Below are 19,262 nucleotides of genomic sequence, written 5' to 3'. Positions count from 1 at the left end.
TTGTGACAGTACCCTAAACAGAAATCGAACATGGACCTTTGAGGTAAGAGGCATGCACCAAACCCAGTGTACCAATGCACCACTCAACAGATTAAAGTGGAAATAAGTTATTTGATATACACTACACCCCTAATGGATCACCACAGAGCTGTGTCTTGTGCCGCTTATTGTACATTTTGCATTCTAATGATTATAAGAACAAATATAATGTTAAGCTTGCTGATGACAAAGCCCTTGACACTTTAATAAAGGATCCAGAAAACCATCATGGGTCCATTATAGATGTAGCAGAGCATATTAAATGAAGCTACTGTTTCACTAACATCTAACGCACCACTCGTGCCAACTATTGATCTTCTTTGGCCAGTAAGAAGCTGTTTGGCAAGCCAATTCATACAGTATATGGTATGCCGCGGCAAGATTGCCATGGACAAGACTTTTGACACACATTCTGAATGGCTGCATCTGTGGTTCAAACAAGCTCAAACGCACATCATATGTGGTTTTCTTATGTTCCATGCTTCAAGCACATTCTGTGTCAGTGTTTTAGTATTTTTTATTTGGGGGAATGTGATAGCACTGATCGCAGACCAGCACTGTCAGTTAAAGCCAAAATATTAAGCATGCTATCTTCACATCTGTCAGCTTATTTTGTCATTATTAGAGTATGTCTAAAGGACTAAAATTACCTGAAATTTGTTACCTTGTATTTTAAAGGAAGTTTATCACTTTAGATTATATAATATTGCATTCTGCAGAGCTACCTTTCCTCTTACTTGCAGTTATTGTTGTATTTGTTGTAAGTGCTCAGTGCTCAGTGCTATTATCAGTCCTATGCAAACACTATAAGTCTGCATTCATCCATACCTAGGACACACAGAAACGCAGACTTTGGTAACTTTTTATCATACTGCGATGATGTTCATTTTGAGGATTTTCATGGAGGAGCAGTCCACTAGAGGGCAGCATATTGACCTTCCAGGGACACGGTACTAAATAAGGTTGCACGAGTGCAAGAGGAATCGTCTTTAGTTATTGCTCATTTCAGTTCTCAGTAAAAAGCACTCAGCAAGCATTGTCTAGTCTGTTGTTAGATTAGACCTGCTTTTGTTTAGTGATCATTGAAGGCGGCAGTAAGGTGCTCTCTCGTGAGGAGACAATGTGTGGAAAATAGTCATTATTGACAGCTGCTGTGTCAGGGATGCTGGTATCACTGTTTAATACCCCTGATATAAGATAACACAGCTACACAGGATGAGCATGTAAGATTTTTCTAGGGAAAGATCAGACCAAGTCAAGGCTGGGAAGGTTGAAAACTTCAGGACTGATATGTCTTCAGCCCTGTTCTGTACGTGCCTGTGGTAATAAAGAGGATTTTAAAGAGAGGTACATAACAAAAAAATCATAATCTAAGTTCAATGTAGATTTTCTCAAATGCTATAGTCATTTTCATAGGCTAGGAAAAGAGTTTTTTTGCAGTTTTATTCCACGTTTCTCCACATTTCATTCCATGGTTGAATATTGAAGGCCTGTTTCTCCTTCAATGCCAAATGGAGTTGAGAGGACTTTCTGGGCTGCAAATGATCTTCTGCAAAACTTAAAGATTTATTTTAATCATAAAAAGTTTAAAAATGATGTTTCTATCACAAATATGAGCACTTGTGATTGACATCAATTACACAAGTGCAACCTTCACTGAAGAAGTCTTTTACAAGCTGCCCAGCAACGTTGCTGCTGATACCCTGGCTTCCTTCAAAACACTTTATACACCATCGTTCCATAAACACAATTGTATCCAAAAAATATAATCTAGAAAATATAAGGCTCCACAGCTGAAATGTTGTGTTTTCTCTCTTCTCTTTTCAGCATCTTTATCACTAGATGACAGGTTCACTAAGACCAGTGCACTCAGCTTGGGGGTGAGTGGAGACATTGTTTTCAATCCTCTGAGGTTTTTACTGTGGTTGCCAGTGACCTTCTATGCTCCAGTACCTGTGTTCCAGGTGTTTCTGCAACTGGTCCAGGGAAGGTCAGGGCTGAAGGAGGAGAACAGGTAGGATGGTGATATAAAGAGTGCTGCTGTAGATCATGATAATCACAGCACAAAAGCTAATGTCTGTAGAGAAAGAATCAGAATTGGACATACAAAGTTTTCAGTTCAGCATTGACCTGCCTACAAAGTTATTCTTGGAATTACAGTAGTGAAAGCAGAAACGTTTTCATAACGGATGGCAGTAATCTCTTATAGTCTCATAGATTTTTTGTTTTCCCCTGCTCATTATGAGATTTCTAGAACATTTTCTTTTTTTCTTTCATTCCAATTGAGTACAGAGTATAGACTACAAAAGGGTGACTGTAGCAAAGGAGGGGGTGGAAATACAGTTGAATTCCCGTCATTTAAGAGAACCACAATCTTCAGATTTTCATGGGGAAATCACTGAACTGCCTGCACCTGGAGACTCTAGCTCCCTTGGTTTGGGCAACTCATAAGGATGCCCCCTAGTGGCTTCCACTGGAGCTGTTCCGGGCACGTGCCACTGGGTGGAGACACGCTGGGGGGATTACCTCTCTCAGCTGGCTCGGGAGCGCCTGAGGATCCCCCAGGAGGAGCTGGAGTCTGTTGCTGGAGACAGGGAAGTCTGAGCAGATCTACTCGGCTTGCTGCAACCGAGACCCTCACCAGGAAAAGCGGAGTGAAAATGGATCTTTAACATAAAATCATCTTTAACAACCATGCAGGCTTCTTCACAAAACCAGCTATGTTGAGATATTACCCTGAAAGTTAAAACTAGGCCTACATTTTTCACTATTGCATCATTACAGGAACCTGAGACCACAAGATGCAAATCGCTTTATAAAAGAGAACCCCAAGTTGAATTTAGCCTTGACAGGTGACTTTCAACGAAAACATTGGACACCAGCTGCAGAGCAATGGAACTACTGCCTGATCCTATTAACAAATGCAGCACCACAAGGCACAACACACCAGGTCAAAATGTAAGTGATCTGTGTACAGATCCTTACCACCAGAGTCCCTATAACTGGTCCTTACACAACACTGAGCGTTCCCCCAGGAGAACTGCGAGCAACAGACTGGTTTATCTTCCAAAACACATGAAAAATGTGGCCATAACCAGCACCCTCCTTCCATGAGATTTTTGACACTGGTATGAATATATATGTAAATTAGTTTGGTTTTACCTTTTGTCATCCTAAGTCTGTACTTGGTCCAACCACAGGACTATAAAATGCTTGTTTAAGATTGATTTAAAATTCGAAAATTATTTTAGGGGTTCATGTGGACTTGATTTAAAAAGTGTGAATCGACAATAAAAAGACCAGCAAAATGCTTTGGAGTGTTAATAAGTATATTTTAATAGATGGAGGACAAACACAAATGGTACAATTCTAAAATGCATAAGTTAGACTGCACATTGAATTTTGTCTTCAGTTTTGGTCCCTGGACTACAAGAAAGACACTGCTGCTCTGGAGGTACTAAAAAGCAGAGGGACCCACCAGACATAAATTCCCATCTGGAAGGGAATGTCATTCTCACACAGTCTGAGGGAAATGAAATGCTTTAATCCTGGAACCAGGACATTACGTGAGACCCTGAGTTGGGTTTGCAGAATCTTTGACCCGGAGGACTTCTTTGGAGTCAGCAGTGACATAAGGGCCCAAGGAAACTCGGGAAAATGAAGTTTCCATTCAGGACAGAGAATAGGAGACACTTCTTTACACAAGGGATTGTGGGAGTCTGAAAGCAGCTCCCTGTGCATGTGGTTAAGAGCTTGAATTTAAGATACTAGCAAACAAACTAACCAAATGGTCTGAATAATTCCCTCTCTTTTGCAACCAGTTTTTGAGTTCTTCTATTCTTAATATGAGAAGTGCGAAGATTGTTCCCAGGAGGTTTATTTTAGAAAAAACGGCATGGGAATATTATTATTATAATATTATAATATAATATTCATATAATCTTCATGGGAATATTATTTAAGCACCCATTAATCCTCCTGCTTGCCAGCTCATTGAGCGTGCAAGGTTTTATAACAGATCAGAGGTCTTCCCACGTGGTATTTATGCAATTAGGTCTTTTAATACAGCTGGGCTGGGCTCCTTACATACCTTAATACTTTAATTAGAGAAATTCCAGGAGATCATTTTAAATGAAAAAAAACAAAAACACTGACCATACTGTCGTTTGAAAAGTTAACTTTATAAACAAATCTGATATTTCTTGAATTAGCTAATACATGCGTTGCTTGTGATCTTTCAGGGGCTGGGAGCCCAGATATTTTGTAGTGAACTGGAGGTCTCCTGCAGCTACACATGTACAAGTAGGGCCTCTGTGTTCCTGTGCTCTAGGCTTGTATCTTTTCAGCCGAGGAGCGATAAAAATGAAGAAAAAAAAACATGAGCCAACTATTTAAACTGGAACACCAGCTGCTGATGAAGTAAGACTCTTTCTCCTGGGAAAGACCTGGGGCAGAACCTTTATTACAGTATGTTTATGGCAGAATGGCTGAGCCACAAAATCTGCTCTCTCCGGTGAGATACGCAGTTTAAAATCTCAGCCACCTTCCTCTTCATCGTGGCAGTTACCCAAAGAACAATTTCTGCTCCTCTAAATCACACTAATCTGAAGTAGTTAACTAATTACTGTGCTCCAAAGACTTTGTTAGCCATGATTGTGTTACACCTGGGCTGGGAGCGACTCGCATCCCGATGTTGCCCAAGGCAACCAGCACACTTGCACAGGCTCTCGGCCTCCTTCCAACCCCATGTGAACTCACTCAGGATGTGCTTTTCAAAGGCTGCCAATTTTTGGCACAAATCAAGAACTTGTATTAGCAGGAAAATGTTTGTATTTTAAAAATTTATTGATAAAAGGAAACGTTTACAAAAGCAAGACATGTAACAGCTTTGTCCGCCATTATATGTCATATTTAATAACTAAATAGGTTATTTTTTAATATACTCATTTAATTAAACTATATAAAACTATAATTTTTCCCATTATAAAACAATCCATAGCAAAACACCAAAATACGTAATATATTCACAGGAGCATAAATGTCAAACTTTTAAAAACCTTTGTGGTATATTTGTTCCCCTGTTCTAGGCATAAATGTAGAAAATTATTTGATATAAAAAATAGATGTTTTGCCTCAAAATGAAAGTTAATCAAAAGTGGGAATATAATGAAGTAGAAAAGTGTGTATTTCTCTCCAGTTTAACAAATCCAGGATAATGAAACCACTGGTGACTAAATGCTATGTGTACTTTAAAATTCAGGAAGAGTAGGTGTGTTTTGTCCTCTGAATTGACATTCCTGAACTAAATAAACTGAATAAATATATTTATATTAATTTGCAAGTGTATATTTTAGGCAAACAATTGAATCATATTGAATTGTTTGGCAATCCAGGCAAACTAAGGAGACGTGCTCAGTATTAGACTAAGAGATGTCCATGAACCCTGTAATATGTCTTTTTGATCACACATTTCCTGTTTTTCTGTGAAGCCCTCAGACCGACCCTTATTAACAGGTTACTGGCTGGCTATGAAAGAACACTCTTCACTTCTACATTGACACACCTCTCACTGGAGAGGTCCTGACGGAGGTCAGACATCAGATGGCCAATGTCTTTCTTCTCCTTCCGGGTCAGTGGAAGGTCATTTGCGGGCAGACTGAGCAGACGCAGCCGCTGGGAAAAATAAAGGGCAGTGGGGTCACTTTTACGTTACAAGACACAAGGATGACCTCTAAGGAATGTTTGCTTTGGCACATGTGTGTGATATTTTCACAGCATAGATTCATTTACTGCCAAGCCATGATGCTCCGTGGTCTATATTTATCTCTTCTGCACCACTGTGTGATTTACTGTACTTTTACATTCATTTGTCAATAATGTTTTTAACATAGTATTCACCAAAATCACACACACAGGAAGTGTGGGAAACTCATTGTTATATGATGGACAATTCCGGAACAGCAGCTCTATAGAGGACTGGAAGCTGATACCTAGAATTTCCAAGACAGAATGTTTGTGGCATTTTGTGGCATTTCTCACCTACCTGGCGTAAGGTCCCGTTGGTGTGGCTGAGTTTATAGACCATCCACAGGGGGATCAGTGAGAGGGAGGAGAGGGCCAGCAGCCAGCCCAGGACATACGCCCAGTCTGGATACACATAGGTGTTGTTGAACTTCAGAGGGGTATACTTCACCAGGGAGAAGATGAAGGTGCCCTGGGGGAGGGGGGGACACAGTGGTCAGCAACAGCGAGAGGACACAAGAAGGAGAAGGAAGATGAGCGGTGGCTGACCCTTGCTCTGGGGGAGTCTTACATACCTCTCATGTGTGTAAACCTAAACCATGAAAGTCAGAGTGCTGCAGTCACTGTGGTGGCTGGTTGAGTATCCATTTGTTTAGGAAATTACACCTTGCAGTTTTCATAGACAATGCTTATTTTTTAATTATCTTTAGCTCAGAGCGTTGAGACCAAAGTGATTCTCTGGAGTCTTTTTGGGATTAACTCTGTAGTAGTGTTCTGAAATAACAGGGCAGGCGGAATCCACAGATCCACCTTAGAACTGATGACTCAGTGCTCAACTCACTGTGCAGATGGCCGGGGTGACGTAGAGCCAGCAGTACTTCATCACAGGCCAAGGCCGATAGCCAATCATGTCTTCGATGTTGTCATAGAAACGATCGGCACCTGCAGGAGGCAGGCTGAAATAAGGGAAAGGCATGCACCTGGAGACCTTCGAGAAGGAGTGAGGTGTGGTTTACCACTCTCCACTTAGAATGGAAATTGCACAGGAACCAGTGTCAGATGTCCTAGGCAGACTGGGGAATTATCTGTTATCACATTTTAAATTGGGCAAATCCAACTCCACTATCATGAAGACTTCTTTGGGAATAATGTGGGTGTGGGACCCTCATGAAAAAAAAACATGTGGAAGTATGGTTAGTGGAATTGAAAAGCAAACAGGATATGCACCCATGGAGTCTTGTGATTGCAAGCATGAGTCTGTCTGCATGAGGAGGTGGAATTGAAGATGCTGTGCTAGCAGTGCGTGGTGTGTATAGGCGGGGGTCCTGTACTCACCGTACACCCAACCAATGCACATGGACTGACAGAAGGCGAGGAACAGCAGGGTGGTGCCACTGCACACATAGTGATCGAAGAGCTGCAGGAGGTACAGGCCCCCCTACAGAGAGAGTTTCAAGTTGTTCACTATTATTCCCTGCATGGCAGTTCCAGGCATAGGTGGCTCAAATGAATTGACATTCATCTTGTCCTAATATTATATGGTTCATTTTACTCTAAAGGGATAAATAAACACAGAGTTGAGAACTAGCTAACCAAGGAAGGAATGAAGAGTTTCGAGTTACTACTGTACATCTCTGCATGCTTCTCAAATGTAACAGGCTCTGCTACACATTTATAAAAACAACACAGTGATTAAAAGCAGGATCCCTGTATCTACAGGTGTTCAGAGCCAAAGGAGGTAGAAATGTCACAAATTGCACAGACGTGAGTTAATGGCTAACCCAAGCACTCACCTCAGTGACCATGAGGAGTCCGAGCAGGAAGCAGCACACACACAGGAACAGCAGGAGGAGCTCCCGGCGGTATCCTCTCCGAAGGACCATGGGGAAGAGGTCCATCACTGAGGTCATTAAACTCTCAAGACCCACAAACTGTGGAAACAGGTGCAGGTCAAAGTGTAAAGAAAGAGGGGTAGAGAGGAGCTGGAACAGGTCACATGGCGTAGTGTGAGAGAATGATAGAGGATCGGAGAGAAGAAACTGAAGAAAGGGCTAGATAGTGGAAAAGGACACATATTGTGGGGCTAACCTGGCTGTCTATACCCAGGAGGATGATCATGAGGAAGAAGCAGGCGGCCCAGAGCTGGGGTAGAGGCATCATGGCCACCGCACGCGGGTACACAATGAACGCCAGACCAGGACCTGCACACGTGCGCAGAGACATCATGTACACATAGAGGCAAGATCCTCCTAGCAGCAAAGTGTAGTTTAGAGCCTCTGCTCTGTCTCTTTATGAGCACCTTACCTGACTCAGCCACCAGTGTGATGTCCACTCCCTGTTCGTACGCCATGAAGCCCAACACAGAGAAGATGGCAAATCCAGCCACAAAGCTGGTAGTGCTGTTCAGTAGGCAGAGATAGAAGGAGTCCCTGCATGAAGAGAGACCATTGTGTCAATCATTTCAACACAATCCTCCCAACCTCTCCCCCTCTGTTGTTGAGACACTTGCAGACTGCAGGACCTGTACAGTCATGTCATTTTAAAGGTACACTGTACACTGTGACCTGTACTATAAAATGATCCTCCACTCTCAAAGAATTGATGAAATTGGCAATAGTCTTTAAGATTAATTGTTTGCAGAGGGACATATGGTGAGGAGAGTTCATTGTGATCTCTATGTCTTGTTTAGTCTTGCAAGGCAACAGGACTTTAAGTAAAAAATTTTGTCCCATTGAAGCAAAATAGTATCAAAGATTTCACTATCTTATGTCAAAGTTCATCATCAGTACAATGAATAAAGTTCAGTCAAGTCAGGTAAACAAATAGTATTCTAGAAGAATTCTAGAAATCCTGTTTGCTGAGAGTGCTAGAACAATCTCTTTGTTACAAAATGAGGACATGAAGAATAAAGTCAACACTCTCCTGGCAGGTTTATTCAGAAAAGCAGAATCCTCTAGCTCAAGGGTCAGATCTATTGTGAAGGTCTGAGTGAGGAATTTTTCTGGGCTGGTGTGTAGAGAACATGCAAATTCAGAGATTTAAACTCTGTTTCACACCTGTAGCAGTTGTTGTTGTACTTGTTGTAGCTCCCAAGAGAAGTGAGATAGCCCAGACAAATGGCATAGGAATAGAAGATCTGAGTCCCTGCATCCATCCACACCTGGTGAAAAGACAAAAGTGCCAATTTGTCCAAATTTAAAATCTTTAGGACAGTTCTGGTTTTAAATTAGGAAAAGGACACCTGTAAAAGAATTTCCTGGAATCCTTGGAGAAACAGCAAGATCCACACATCAGTGAGGTTCCAGAAACCAAAAGAGTACAGACTCTACTCTTATTTGTGACTTTGTTTATATTCTTGTGTTCAAAAGGGGTTGCCAGATGACTACTGTAGTCATGTGTTCCTTTCTTCTCAGTTTTATGGGTTTGTCCATCCTGCTATATTCATGTGAAACAAGCTAGCAAGCTAGCAAGTGTCAATCAGGACTCCTAACAGAGTGGAAAAGCACTATTGTATCTTACCTGTGGGTCAGCGAGCCTTGCTGGGTTAGGGTAGAGGTAGAAGACCAGCCCATCAGCAGCTCCAGGCAGGGTGAGTCCTCGGGCCAGCAGCACCACCAGCATCACATAGGGGAAAGTGGCTGTGAAGTAAGAGGCCTTTAAAGAAAAACAGGTTCTAATTATTTAAATGGCAATACTAGTTAATGAGTTAAAACAGGATTGTATGAATATTGGAGCTCAACTGGTTTTCCGAAGGCTGATTAGTGACATGATTATGAAACTGCAGTTTTAAAGGGACCCTATTCCAGGAATTACCCCTTGCAAGAGATAACAGGATTGAGTTTGTTCAGTTTTAATGTTAACCTCAGGTGCACCCTGCAATTTCTTTGTTGCTGAAGTGTTTGTTGGTAGATTATCGCACTATAAGGAGAACTACAGCAGTCATTAAGGCAAAGACTGGAATACATTTAAAAAAAGCTCAAGAAAAAAGAGAGAGAGATCACTGCAGGGCCATTCAGCTTCAATGTGTTTGTAACTTGGGCACCATTCATCTCCAACTGCTGAATACCATAGACATCAGCAATTTAGCCTTGGGCATATCTTCTGAGTGTTATTCTCATTCTGACAGCTTCCTGCAAGTCAACAGCTCCTCAAAGTTTGCTGCTTGCACGTTTCAACCACAGTTAATTGTTCAAAGCTGAAAATTCACACCTTTTTCTAAACTCTTTCAGGTCGGGGCAGGAGCAGGAATGCTGGTGAGCACTGGATTAATTCTCTGAAAGGCTTACTGGCAGGCGTAGAGAAGGTTAGGCTGCTGTGACTAAATTCCCATTTACTAATTCGGGAATGAAAGATCGTGTGTGTTCCCAGCCCTCTGCTGATTATGAGTGTTTTACAACCTGTGACTCAATGCAGAGAGCAGCTGTTAAGGTCACTGGCTTTTGAGGCCCAGGCGAACCAGAGAGCACAGGAAAAATGGAGCAGGGAAACAAAGCTATTGAGTGTGTGTGTGAAACCCAGAATACCTTGCAATGCATGTTTCAGATGTATGCATTTATCCCTTCACCTCCAGACACTGCTCAGTTAACTGAGAAGGTAAGGAGAAGCTCCAACACTCTATGTTTTTCAGTCTGTATCACCTGTCCCAACCTTATCCCCATAATAACATTCTCTCACCTTCCCTGTAGACCTCACCCCCTTCCAGACACAGAAATAGCAGATGATCCAGGCCAGCAGGAGACAGAGTGCCAGTTCCCATCTCAGACTGCCCACCTCATCAATCCCACTGGAGAGGCCCAGCACCCTCCTGCTGCAGGGACCAGAAAACGCACAATCAGAGAGGAAAAACTCTTGTTTCTCTATGCTCCTGGAATTGCTTGGATTTCCTACTTACTGCCAAAACTCCATGACAGGTGATGTAGCATTCCCTGGAACACTTAAGTTGGAATTGAGGTGATGCTTGTCAAATTCCACACAGGTAGCTGCAGGAGATTCATTAAGATTCATTACCCTACGGAAGGCTATATCATTAAATAATCTAGAGCAGTGTCTCTGTAATAGTACAATTTTTTTGTCAGTAATTGGGAAAAACATAATTTAATAATGCACTGGGCTCTGAGGTCTTATAACTTAACTCATATCTAGTTGAGCAAACCTGGCATACTATGGTTATATATGAATCAGTTGTAATCTCCATTTGATTTTACTCTCTGGCTGAAATGCTAAACAAATTCCTAAAACATATTTTTGGAAAAGAACCTAAGAAAGGTTATAGATGAGAGAAAGCAGTTCAGTCATTAATTCTGGTAGATTATTGATGTGAGGATCTTATTCAGATTACATCATGACCACATTGCTGCTTGGTTTGTGTTAAATTTCCACAACCATGTGTGTGAAAGAGTGCTTCCCATTTTCAGTTTTAAATGCACGTTTATGTTTCCACTTGTGTACTGTGATGTGCCACTGCTGATTTGAAATAGGACCATTGAGCTGATTTGGTCAATGCTTTTGAGGACTTAGAGATTTGTATCTTCCAGTATACTCAGTTAGGAATTGTTGCTGTGTGTTAGTCTGGCTCAAATTTGTTATTTTTAAGGTTAAAAAATAATGAAAGCAGAAATGATCAGTAAAAGCTTTAACTTACCAAACCACAGATTTCAACACCTTTGTATTTAATTGCACATGTAAGATAATTGGCAAATTAAAAAGCAAAGGTAAATTTCCTTTTTATTTAATAAAAAAAGAGACAACAGTCCCTCCCTTTAGAATACTGGCATGTACTAGCACTACCTGATGAGAAATCGGAACAAGCTGCCAGCAGGCACAATTAGTCTTTCATAAGCAAATTTCTGTTACAAAACCCTGATTACCCTGCAAAAGACTGCTGCTGTTACTTCATGAGAAAGTGCCCGTGTCCCTCCCCTGGGTATGCACATCAAATTCATCCAGCATTACCCTGCTATGTCACCTGGCCAGCTCTTTCTCCACCAAGGCCTGGTGAGCAGGGCTCTCCATCACCGCTTTTGGATTAACAGCTCCCTTCCAGTTGGAATGCTGTTGTTACCTCATAGGGAACCACAGGACCCAGTCCCAACCTGCTTAAGCTTGTAATGATGATTGATCACAAAGGGAGAATGCTAAACAACAGAGGGCATCAATGCAGCTGTCATTGCAAGAACAGTCAAAAGCCACACCTCTGCCTCAAAAGAATCCCCATTATAGAGGGTCCCAGATGAGAATGAGTTCACAGCCAGCCAGAGTCAAAGGCCACAGTGCTCATAGACCATGCTGACAGCATCAATGACCACCTGGCCAGCTGGTGCTTGGAAAGATCTGCACCTAGTGATCAGCCCCTGAAGGTTATGAAATGATAGTTGGATCTCTTGAGGGGACATGTTCTGAATCCAAAGCATGTTGAAACCTGTTGCTGTGAAAGCTTCCTTCTGTGTCACCAGCTCATTGACATGGAACAACAACAAGGCCTTAAATACTAAGGCCAGCTCAAGTCGCAACAGCATAACAGAAAGGGAAAGGCATCAAAAACCAAGAAGAGGATGACAATAAGGGCTTTAACTGAGGCTCAAAGGAAGAACATTTCAGTACCTCCAGGACAATGTGGAGGCCCCATGGTGGAACCAACTCTGTGCAGGAGGTGGGAGACATGGGAGTACAATTCTACAGGTTTACTAATTTACACTGTCTCAACATTCCAATAGGAGAAGTCAAGTAAAGCTGGAGGATTTAGTAGAGATATGTAATCACAAAAAAATCTTAATTCTGCATAGTGTGCAGTGTCACAGTATGAACTCAGACTAAGTTCTAGACCCTCAATGTAAACTCCAATGCCTCTGCTATACAAAATATCTCCTATAAAACTGTGAGCTCTAGTACCCAGCTCTAGACCCTAGGGGTGTATGTAAGGACTCCACTACCCGGTTCTAGACCCTAAGGGTGAGAGTATGAACTCCACTACTCAGTTCTAGACCCTTGGTGTGACAGATTGAACTCCACTACCTGTGTTCCAGGGGTTTCTGCAATTGGCCCAAGGCAGCTCCCAGTTGAATGAGGCTATCAGGTAGAAGAAAGCCCAGCCCAGTATCGTTATGTAAGAGATGGCTCCATATCCAATGATCAGTTGACTGGTGTAGCCCATACCTGGAATGAATTACGTTTTTAATTTGAAAGATTTCATTATTTTAATAGCAAATAGAATGAAAGGTGGTTGTTCTCTGAAACATACATAAAGTGACGGAAACTGTGTGAAGACTGTTCTGAGTGAACATGCCATTTGTGTTAATGATTTTTGCAAATCCCCATCATAGACTCAATGGATCTAATGAAGTGATGCAATAACAGTAGCACTTTAAAAAAAAAGAGGTATTCTGTCATTTTCTGCAAAAACATGAAGGCCTGGAGCACAAGACGTGGAATCACATCTGTAAAGTCTTCCTGCCACTGTAATTGTGTAACCCTGATAAATGCAGCAGGTGTGGCAGGTGGAAGTTACTGGAGGTGTTCTCACCTGAAAGGGAACGCTTTATGCCCCCAGGTATGAGCTGCTGATGGGGAGAATGCAGTCTGTTGGTTAAAAGCTTCAGTTTTAATCATGTAACTTATTATCTTAACAAAGAGCCCCATGTTCACAACAGTGTAAGATTTAAAGATGTTTAAAGAGTTATTGTTGCCTTGAAATTTGAGCCAAAACTACACACCTGCTGTATTTGGTTATTCTGTTCAAGTACTGAAGGAAATCTGACTTCATTCCCATCAGTTTTTCTCTACCCACTGCTCAACATCATAGATGAGGCCACCCTAAATTCTCCATCTCTTCAGTCTGAACAAAGCCAGAAGTACTGTACTGCTCTGCCATTGAATTTTTAAAAGGCCTTTAAAAGACCTTGCAACCCTATCATAGCAGATTACATCACAAAATAGTTTTCAAAATACACCAAGACACATTAAGCCAAAATGTCATAGCTGCTTACACAATCCACAACACAGAAATCTCTGAGGACATTCAACTATGTTAGGGAATTTAGGTCATAGTGTGCTGTGATCATGACACTCTCTGTGATCGCCTTAGGACAGGGAGATAACCTGCTAAACTGCTCTGTTTCTTCTCCTAAGTGCTGATATACTGTATCAGGTATATCAGGACAGCATCACAATACAAGTGACAACAATGCCCTGTCTTCATACCAGACATTCTCATATTCATATGAGGAAGAATAGACTATAATAATGGCACACACCCTCAAACAGGGGGCAGATCTTCCTCCAGCAGGTGATGCCCCCCTGGCTGGTGTACTGCCCCAGAGCCGTCTCCAGCAGGAATAGGGGGATTCCACAGGTAAAGAGGAACAGGACGTAGGGGATGAGGAAGGCACCTATTTACAGGAAAAATAAATTCTAAATTTGACTTGGAAGGTGAATTGGAACTTTAGCATATGAATGGAGTATATGTTGTGAAAGTAGATTAAAATGTATTAAAAATGATGCCAACAACATGTACTGTACAGGAGTGTCTTGATTTTTGAGTTGCATGTTTCATAAATCAAAAACAAATTCCCATCTATATAGAATCTATATAAATAAGGACAGGAGGAGCATTCTGGGTCCCTCCATATTTATACATGTTTTAAATTTATTTTACATTTATTTCACATTTATTTCCATAAGATGTTTATATAGTTGTACTGAAAACATTTGTTTAAATGTTTGGCAGAGAATTACATGGATGCCCGCAGAGTCGTCTTTTGTTGCCAGACTCTTCATCAAAAAAAGCAGAAGCTCTGCACAGAGGAAATTTGCAAATCATAGAGGAGCTGCATGATCACCGAGCAGAGGGAAAATCACAAAGCCAGAATCACTCTTCCACACACCAAAATAAACAAGTACAGCACACAATGAAAAAAATATAGCCCAGCACAACACAAAAAGTGCCTTCGTCCACACAGACATCACAAGCAAAAACCTCCCTTATCCCAGTGCTGCTGTCCATCCGTGGGGAACACCAGATCCAGGCACTGAAGGAGAGAATTTCCTTGAAGGCCAGTGTAAAGTGAATGATGCATCAGGTGGGAATATGCACTATATACTGTATTTCTATAGAATAAATTCAAACTATGTCTGACAGGGATTACCCTAAAATCCAGGGTTATGCTCAAGCTTTATAGCACACTATTAATGCTTCACTTACAATATTGTGTTCAGTTTTGGTCTTCTTAGAGCCTTAGAAAGGTTAAAAAAAGAGCAATAAGAATAATTCCTGGTGTCAGGGAATATACAGACAGGTTAAAGGAAATCAGTCTCCAGTCTGGATTGCATGAGATTGAAAGGAGATTTGATGTATAATGTATAATAAAGGGGAATCTTTCAAACTCAATAGCAGAACAAGAACACATAGTTACACTAGGGAAGTAATGAACTAAGAGAAAGTTCATTCAGAATGGAGAATGGGAAAGACTTTACACAAACAGTTACGGGTGTCTGAAACTCAAGCAATAAACTACTAAACAAGCATGCTGGGTTGAGTGGTCTCCTCTTTTTGCTGTTCTTCGTCCTTCTGTACAGTGTGCTAGTCAGCAAGTTAGACTAAACAAACCTTCCCTGCAGAAGCCCCAAGGTCCCAAGAATGAAAACTCACTGCTGCTGCAAGCAGATCTTTGGGGTTCTGTGTAAATCGAGCACCTTAAATATGAAACAATATTCACATACCGTAATGCACACAAACACTTCCGCATTCATTAATCAGGTAATTAGTTAGTTGATTGATTGATCTTAATGTCTTTAACCAAAGCAGCTTACAATACATTACTGCTGAACTGTAAAGATAAACTCAGTGCAAAACAAAAATGTGATACACAAAAGAAAAAAAAAATCATAAATAATAATAATAAAAATTGTTGTCTCAGGAGAAGATCTTTGCTGCTTGCGTTTTGAGCTCTCATGGAGCAAATGAGAGCAGGGAGAGGTTTTCTTTATGCTCTCAAGTTCAGGTGAACACAGCAGGCGTGATGAGGCGAAACAAGACCTTAACTGACTCGAGACACCAGGGTGACCAGTGTAGCCCATACTCTGCTGGTGACTCATGACTGCAAGAGATTCATCTCTGCTTATCCTCTTGTGACCATGCCTTCTGAACAAGACACAGACTCAGCTATGCACTTTAAAATAATAAAAACTCTCGATGTACTGTAAGTGCTGAGACAATAGCACTCATTGCAGAGCCCCTGTAAGAGTTTTAAAAGTCAGATTTTAGTTTTAAGAATAAAAAAAGCAAGAAAGAGAAATAAAATGAGAAAGGCATTTATCTTAATTTCCTGAAGAAGTTCTTTCCAGTGTGTTCCATCTGCTTTATAATGGTTAAAACAGCAGAATGAGAAAGGAAAATAGAACAGGACTGCTATATAAAAAGTTGCAATATGATTTGCAAATGCTCCTGAAGATCTTTGTATTCTTCATAATTAAAACAGAACAGAGACTTACATTTCATGTTTTAAGAATCAGTGCAACTAGCACATAACAAATCTACAGGAATATACAAATGGAAATTCTGCATCTTGACGTGTATAGAAAGTATGAATTGTCACTCACCTCCTCCGTTTTTGTAGCACAGGTAGGGGAACCTCCACACGTTGCCCAGCCCAACGATGGCTCCAGCTACAGCCAAGATGAACTCCCACTTGTTTGCCCACTGGCCCCTCTCCTGGATCTTCTGCCCCTTCTGCACCAGCCTGCTCCCCTGGACTGGGGGCTCACGCTGGGCTCCTGCATGCAGATCCCCGTCCATCCCAGTGGCAGCCAGAGCAATAGGGAGCACACTTGTCCGGAGAGATGTCATTCCTGGCTTTAAAGCAGAATCAACAGGATGTATGACTGTCTACAGCAGGCTTAAGGAGAAGAGCACACAAATGGTGAAGAGCAGGCTGGCCTGAGGGCACAGCAGCTCGATTGTTGCAACATGTTTCAGAGTCTTCACTCCTTGTAAGGAGCTACTGGGGTTACGCTCCGGTGTCCTTATCTTGCACTGCAGACAGGGAGTGTGCCTGGAGCCACCTCGCAGGACCTGGGATCTGCCTGAAGGACTGCTGGAACCCTTGCTCTGTCAGATATATATATACTGTATATAGCAGTGTTCAGCAGCAGGGGGTGGGTTCACTACATCAACTCACCATTTAAAAAATAAGCTCAGAACCACCATCTGAAATCGTAGGTGTACATCAATATGTATATTTAATCTATAATGTTGTGCAAAACATCTGAGACATTTGGCTTTGTTCTTCTCTTATCACCCAGTACTTTTCCTTTTATGTGAAGAGATAGCATTCTGTGGCTAACCTCAGAAACTGCAGCCTTTTTGTTTTAAATTAACAGTTCATCCTGATAGATTTGTGTTGTGTTGCCAAAAAGCTGTCTTTTAGTTTTGTGGCAATGTTAGAATGATGAGGAACGTCTCATAAAAATCAATTACTGTAGATCTAATGAGTAACTGTGATGGAGTAGCTTCTCCAGTACCTTATATTGGCGGCTCCTCTGTAGCTCACCCTGAGCTGTTTTAGATAATCCAGATCAATGTGAGTTAAAGATTCTAAGTTACAGGCTTGGTTTCTAATAACCCAAAGTATTGATAATGGAAAAATTTATATTGGTATAGATAACACTAATGGAGATTTTGAGCAAACCGTTGATGATCATAACATATATACAGTATCTGTAACTCATAGTTACAGACATTTACACAACAGTTTAAACACACACTTGTGCATTTGTTAATATCTTAAATGATCTCTAAATACCTGCTGTATGACTTATTTAAAAAATGTACAGTATCTTCATATATCAAAAATACTTCAAATGTGCCACTGCAATGTATGTATACATTCTATGCATAAACATATGGTCTACACAAACATGCACTAGAGCAATTAATCTACTGTATGCATTACCATGTCATTGTGTGAAAATTATACAGAACTTTAAAAGAAACTTTGAGTCACACCAAGCATCTTCTCTAGGTTATTTTGTACATTCATGCTGGTACAGGTCCTGAGGCTTGCAGGACATGTGGAGATATATTTGCTGCTGGTGAGGAGAAAATTCACAAGCTTGCTCCTGGAACCCCTTGAAAACTAAAAATACAGGTAGTAAATAAATGACTTCCTCCAAATGGAGGTTTGGCAATTGAGAGAGTTGTTGTTGTTGTTGATTAAATAATGATTATTTGCCTTTTATCTTTAAGAATGTTGTGAAACACTGAAATAGGCTTTTTTATTAAATTTTCATGTAAAGTGATGTGGTAAATTACTATGTACCATAAAATATATTTTAGGAAGGACTAAAGCAGAGGCCAAGCACAAGTGTTTATAAGCAACATTTTAAACACAATTTCAAGACAAGTCACTTACAATGGAATAGGAGAATTGCCAGTTTCCTCCTTGAGCAATGCATTGCTGGAGAAAACATATCTCTCTGGCTGATACAGTGAACAGTGAATGTCCACTTCCAGCATGAATGTGTTAATCCCTGTATCAGGTCCTGACACGCACACGGAATTGGTGCTCATTACGTTTCAAATACTTTAAAATAAAAAACTTTTATTTTGCTTTCATGGCTGCTTCTCAGCACCAGTACCATAAAATAGTAAACCAAGGCTACTGCAGTTTGTGTTTTCATTTACACATAAAGAACGAAAAATATTTGGAATATGTTACTGACAATCTAATCAAACTACACGAAAATCAATCGTGCTAGAATGTGATTTCCCTTAGAAACAGCAATTAGTTGCATTCTATTTGACATCCCTGCTAAGCATGAGAAGACATGGCTATATACTGTATGTAGCTGCTCAACTAAGAACACTTCCACTGAAACGGTCTTTAAAAAAAAATAAAAACACTTACGGAAGCATTCAGGTTAAAATAAAATGTCCTTCTACCTTTATCTATAAAGTTTATTTTAATTGTGAGCTGTTGCTTTTTTGCCCCTCTACTGTAAATACCACACAACCAACCCAACGCGTTGCTAAACTGACATCACCGGGAAGTGTAAAGCGGAAACTTTTGTTTTGCTTTTTTCCCCATCAGTGTTATTTCATATTTCCACAAACAAACAGTACAGAATAATAGCCGAGATTAAATAAGGAAATCAACTCACCAGCCAATCACAAAGAGTCAGTTCGCCTCTTCATGCCTGAGACTGGCCCTTGAGCCATTGTGCTTTGGTGAACTGTCGATTAGCAGAGGGATACTGGCTCCTGAGCCACAGCTTGGTGAACTGACGATGCACAAAGGGACACTGGCCAAGCCCAATCTGGTGCTGACTTCTTGTGTGAAAGCAAGCTCCAGTCCAAAACCTACTGTATACAAGCATGATGATGTTCTTGCAATCAGATTTGAAAAGACCTCAGGCAAAGTTCATTCCTTCAGCACACTGGGAGCCTGGATGGAGTTGCAGGAGGTGGGGACACAAGATTCAGGTCACCA

The 19,262-nt window shown here is 41.1% G+C and overlaps 1 protein-coding gene across 1 annotated transcript; it reads right to left on the bottom strand.

Moving 5' to 3' along the window:
* Positions 1-4,957: 4,957 nt before the first annotated feature.
* Positions 4,958-19,092, bottom strand: LOC102694731 (sodium- and chloride-dependent GABA transporter 2-like). Its single transcript, XM_006628577.3, has 15 exons — positions 18,934-19,092; positions 16,375-16,627; positions 14,031-14,165; positions 12,793-12,933; positions 10,673-10,760; positions 10,456-10,588; positions 9,301-9,435; positions 8,838-8,941; positions 8,086-8,210; positions 7,870-7,982; positions 7,575-7,712; positions 7,117-7,219; positions 6,623-6,723; positions 6,083-6,253; positions 4,958-5,712 (listed from the first exon to the last, which is right to left on the bottom strand). Exons 2-15 carry the CDS (start codon positions 16,619-16,621, stop codon positions 5,566-5,568), a joined length of 1,881 nt encoding a protein of 626 aa, XP_006628640.3. The 5' UTR covers positions 16,622-16,627; positions 18,934-19,092; the 3' UTR covers positions 4,958-5,565.
* Positions 19,093-19,262: the final 170 nt, after the last annotated feature.

Source organism: Lepisosteus oculatus, chromosome 5 (genome assembly GCF_040954835.1).
Source record: "Lepisosteus oculatus isolate fLepOcu1 chromosome 5, fLepOcu1.hap2, whole genome shotgun sequence".
Lineage (NCBI taxonomy): Eukaryota > Metazoa > Chordata > Actinopteri > Semionotiformes > Lepisosteidae > Lepisosteus > Lepisosteus oculatus.
The sequence above is the reverse complement of the archived record's forward strand: the minus strand, read 5'-3'. Positions and strand labels throughout refer to the sequence as shown.

Excerpts from the sequence above, each read along its gene's own strand:
- LOC102694731 (XM_006628577.3), bottom strand. The coding sequence starts at position 16,621 with ATGACATCTCTCCGGACAAGTGTGCTCCCTATTGCTCTGGCTGCCACT. Across the intron at positions 14,166-16,374 it reads GTGCTACAAAAACGGAGGAG|GTGCCTTCCTCATCCCCTAC; the intron begins GTGAGTGACAAT and ends TCCTGTAAATAG. Across the intron at positions 10,589-10,672 it reads CCTGTCATGGAGTTTTGGCA|CAGGAGGGTGCTGGGCCTCT; the intron begins GTAAGTAGGAAA and ends TGGTCCCTGCAG.